We start from the raw sequence: 5102 nt of genomic DNA on the forward strand, positions 1-5102 counted from the left end.
ATGTTTTACAAGGTTCGGCAGATCATTTATATATACAAGGAAGAGAAAAGGACCCAAAATTGAACCCTGTGGAACTCCGAGCTTTACAGTCATTCCAGTAGACTCCGTTCCATTTACAACCACTTTCTGGGTTCTTTGGTTTAAGTAAGACTTAACAAGGCTTAGAGCTTCCGTTGACAGACCGTAGTGCTTCAGCTTGTGTAGAAGTGTGTCATGCTCCACGCAATCAAATGCTTTGGACAGATCGCAGAAGACACCTATAGCATCTAGCGAGTGTTCCCAGGCGTCGTATATGTGCTTGATTAGTACAGAAGCGGCATCAGTCGTCGAACGACCTCTTGTAAAACCAAATTGCTGATCTTGAAGTAGTTCATTCGAGTTAAAATGTCGAAGCAATTGGTTTAATACAATTTTTTCAAACACTTTACTGAGAACAGGAAGTATTGAAATAGGTCTAAAATTTCCAAGGTCATCTTTGCTGCCCGCTTTAAATAGAGGAATGACCTTACTGTACTTCATCAGATCAGGAAATACACATTCTCTAACACAAGCATTAAATATATCGGCCAAATACGGTGCCACTACGTCGATTACAGATTGCATGACTTTCACAGAGATCCCCCAAAGGTCCTCAGTATTCTTTAATTTCAAGGACTTGAACGTTTTAATGATTTCATGGGGGTCAGTATATTGGAAGTATAATTCCATGCTGCATTTCTTGACATTGTTTGTATCTAAGTAAACACCAGCCTTTGCTACAGAGGAGTTCAAGTTCCGTGTAGCATCTGTGGCTATGTTGGTGAAAAAGTGTTGAAAGGCGCCAGCAACATCCAGGTCTGCAGACAATATTCGGTCTTGAACTTTCAGTCTGTAGTGGCCATCACGGGGTTTCGTTTTTCCAGTTTCAGTGTTTATTACAGTCCAAGTAGCTTTTACTTTATTGTCAGCTGACCTGACTTTCTGACCTATAAAGGCAGACTTAGCCGCGGCGCAGACTTTCTTAAACACTTTTGAATATTTTCTTACATATTCTGCAAAATTCTCGTCATGGTTAATGCTCCTCATTTCATACAGGTCATACAATCTATTCCTACTCTTATGGATGCCCACTGTGGCCCATTCACTAAACCTTGTTTTCAGTGATCCTTGCTTTAGAGTCTTTGTTTTAAAAATATTCTTGTGGACGTCATGTATCACATTCGACAGTTCCTTGTATAGTGTATCAGGATCTTGCTCACCTGTAATCAGTGCTGGTACCTTGGATATAACACCTTCTCTAAACCTTTCCATTCGACTGGCAGTGATGGGTCTATATGTAAATGATTGCTGTTGTCTTATAACATTGACTTGGAAATAGGCTTTTTGACCACAGTGATCAGAGTTGAAGCAGCTAAAGATCTCTTTTTTTATAACTTCACAATTATAGAATACATTGTCCAAACATGTCGCCGTGCTAGCTGTAATCCTTGTGGGCTCGTTGAATAGCGGAAACAAGTCAAAAGACTGATAAAGGTTTAGAAGTCTTACAGTGTGTGCATGTGTGGGATCTAATATATTAACATTAAAGTCCCCACAAACTATTATCTTCTTACTGCTAACAAAGACTCGTTTCAACGCATCTTCCATCACGGACTCAAACTGGCTAAAATCCGACGAAGGTGGTCTATAGACACATATTATAATGTGACTCTCCATTTCCACACATGATATTTCTATAGTTCGCTCGATAGAAAGTTTGACTATGTCGTTTCTTTCCTTGCATTTAAATTTTCTTTTCACTATAATCAATGAGCCCCCGTGAATGGCCGACTTTCTACTGAACGAGCTAACTATATCATAATTATAAATGTTGAGTAATAACAATTCATATTCCTTGAGCCAGTGTTCCGTAATACACATAATATCTACATATAGAGATTCTAAGAACAGACCCACCTCTAATTCCTTGCTGGAGAAGCCCTGTAGGTTTTGGTGGACTAACATGATCTCGTGGGGCTTCTCCGCTGTCTCAGCAGTCAGTTTAAATGCTGTGGGCGCCCCCCGGGAGAGGCTGCGCTCGCGCCTGCGCTCGTGGCGCCGCTGGCGCTGTTGCCACTGGCTGCAGAGTCAAAAAGCCCAGGTTCAATGTTGTAAGCAAGCAATTTGGCTGTTGTAACTTTACAGTTTCTCGGTACATACAAATATTGATCATACAATGTGACATTATAAAAGTTTCTTTTGTACATTTGGTTGATATCCATAAAATGGTAGTTACTGTTGTAACATGTCACAGTGTACAGCATGGAATTTAATTCAGACACTCTAATATTATGTTCACGAGATACTGAATTGGAATACGGAAAGGCACACAAAATAATTTTATAAATTCCACGCTGCTCAATATCTGACAGTGTTTGCATAAGGGGTTCTAGGTGGGATTTCCTTACGCCAACACTATCGCCCAAATGTACAATTAGAGTGGTGCCCCTATCAAATTTGTCCTTCGCTAAGCGGTCCACAAAACATTTGATGGAGGCACCACGCATACATATATTTGTCACCTTCTGCTGGAGACATTCACTCAACATGGATCCGAGGCCGGCACCAATACCATCAGAGTAGACGACTGTCGACGGGGGAGGAGTGTCCTGGCTCAGGTCAGGGCGCGCGGGCAGGGGCGCGGCGGGCGCCGGGGCGGGCGCTGCGGGGCCCGGGCGGCGCGGGGCGTCGGTTGACTGTGACGTCTCCTGGCTCTGGGGACTCCTGAGGTCAGGTCGTGCAGGCTGGGGCGCGGCCGGGGTCAGGGGACGCGGAGCGGGGGTCGCCAGCAGAGGCGCGGCGCTCGACTCACTCAACGCGCTCCCCGGGCTCCGGCACTGCACCTCGGGAGATGGTTGACAGGAACACTTGCTCATCAGATCTTGTATCAGTTCCTCATTTTCATGGCAGAGGTCGACCAGGTCTGAGGCAGAGTTGACATGCTGTTGGTTTTCTTTTACAATATGATTGTAATTATCACTTAAGGTTTTGAGTGACCATTTCAATCTACTTATTTCGGACTGAAGTCTAAATTTTTCAGTCTCATATAAATCAATATTGTCCTGTAATTTTCCATGACACCGATCTAATTTTTCCACAAGGTCACTTTGTTTCCTTATAAGTTTCACATTGAGTTGCACACTTTTATTTGATTTAATAAGTTTCTGAGTGCGCCTTATAAATTTATTTAATTTAATATATTTCCTCAATTTCTTGTTACTTGCAAAATAATAAGAAGGGGAAGAATCAACTTTAGTCACATCCATAACTGACATTTCAGCAAAAAGGCTCTGTGTATGTACAGTTTCATTCATCTCACATTGACTCCGCAGATCACTTATTAATAAATTTGCTTCATTCAGTTCACTTTCTAGGTCACTGATACGCCTTAAATTGGATTCATAGTTTAAAACACAGTTATCAAATGTGTCCACAATACACTGTAGGTGTTGACACTGTTTCACACTGTCCATGTAATCAGAGTGTAGTACATTCAGCTGGTTCTTTAGCTCAGAGTTTCTTTGAACTATTTTTGCCACTTCCACTTCACTTTCATCTCGTTCACATATTAGGTTGTTACAGTCCTTTCTCGAGATCTCAAGCTCTTTCAATGTCGCTTTCAGTTGCATTTCCAGGTGGCGAGTTGTGCCTTGACGTGTAAGAACATTTGAAGCCATTCTGAAATATATAAATACAACTGAGTAGGTACACTGAATATAAAAATGTTTGTCAAATATATTTAGAATGAAATGAATGTGTGAGATTATGTGTGTAGTGTATTAGTATAAGGTAATGTATGTGGCAATTGTGTATATCTCAAACTTTGTTTCCACTTATATCCGTCAAACAAAGAGAAATTGCACGTAGCCAATGTATTGTGATGGGACGTTGCTCACAGCGCTATGAGCTTTGTAAAATGTAAGTCGTCTCACGTATGCAATACAATGAGAACTATTGTCTTATAAACTCACAAAATAAAAATACAAAATACTCGCCCGGTTTAAATCCAAATTCCAACGTCCGTTACTTGACACTTCAGCTTCAACAAAGGCCGGTGAATAGGTACAAAAAGCAATGTAATATTGTGTATAATCACTGTTTAACGTTATTTCTACAATTATTACACTTTTTTAATATACACAACATCACATTATTACAAAGATTTATATGAATATTATTTAAAACTAATTAATATAATCTATTTCGATGATGCGTTGGGCCGTTGGTTTCACGCAATTGGTTCCAACGTCTCATCAGTGGGCAGTCCACTCTGACGACAAAATAATGCACAAAGGTTTTAAATGCAAAAAACAGTTAAGGTTCAGCTAGAGGTTTTACCGCAGACTGATTTGATCGTAGGATTCAGCTGGATTAGAAGAAGGGGCGCGATAGTTTGTATGGGGATTCAATAATCGCTTAACCGATTTAGATGAAATTTATTACGAAACGCTATGTGTGTCTCTATCACTCTTCCATATTAGTGCGACAGTGACAGCTGCGTTACAATCGCTACGGAGCGTAAGCGATAGGGAGCGTGCATGAACTGTAGGCAGCAGAGGAGCCGTCAGATTTTTGGCGCGAGGCGTAAATTTGATGTTTATTGTTCCGATGTAGCCCACAAGATGGCAGAACCTACTATGCACAGGAAAACACGTGACGTATAAATCAACATGTTTATGGTTCCGATTCAGGCCACAAGATGGCAGACCCTCCAACGCGCACGGAGGGGATATGCATGTTGGCTTCGCTGCCTGTATATATATTTATTTTATTGATCACCGAAACTTAAAGTTTGCATTACCGCCATTTGACTTTTAATTAGTTTGTATGTATAAATTACTTTGTTTTGTTGAAGCTTATGTTATTGATGTAGACAAAGCAGTGTATGTATTATGTAACTGTACTTAGTTACGCATTAATAATACTCATGTGATCCTTTTATGAAACTCCTAGGCTATAACCGCGAAAATCGAAGTTCTTCGATTGCGGGCATTTTTCTCTGTCACTCTAATTCCGTCTTAGTGAGAGTAAAATAGAAAGATCCCCGCAATTTGCTAGCTTCGGTATTCGCGGTAGGCCCTCTG

The 5102-nt window shown here is 40.9% G+C and overlaps 1 protein-coding gene across 1 annotated transcript; it reads right to left on the bottom strand.

Annotated features, from left to right (window-relative positions):
• Positions 1–1732: 1732 nt before the first annotated feature.
• LOC133524517 (anti-sigma-I factor RsgI8-like) lies at positions 1733–4180 on the bottom strand. Its single transcript, XM_061860596.1, has 2 exons — positions 2541–4180; positions 1733–2098 (listed from the first exon to the last, which is right to left on the bottom strand). The coding sequence occupies exons 1-2, from the start codon at positions 3693–3695 to the stop codon at positions 2021–2023; spliced, it is 1233 nt and encodes a 410-aa protein (XP_061716580.1). The 5' UTR covers positions 3696–4180; the 3' UTR covers positions 1733–2020.
• Between the last annotated feature and the right edge of the window lie 922 nt (positions 4181–5102).

Source organism: Cydia pomonella, chromosome 13 (assembly GCF_033807575.1).
Source record: "Cydia pomonella isolate Wapato2018A chromosome 13, ilCydPomo1, whole genome shotgun sequence".
In the NCBI taxonomy this organism is placed as follows: domain Eukaryota; kingdom Metazoa; phylum Arthropoda; class Insecta; order Lepidoptera; family Tortricidae; genus Cydia; species Cydia pomonella.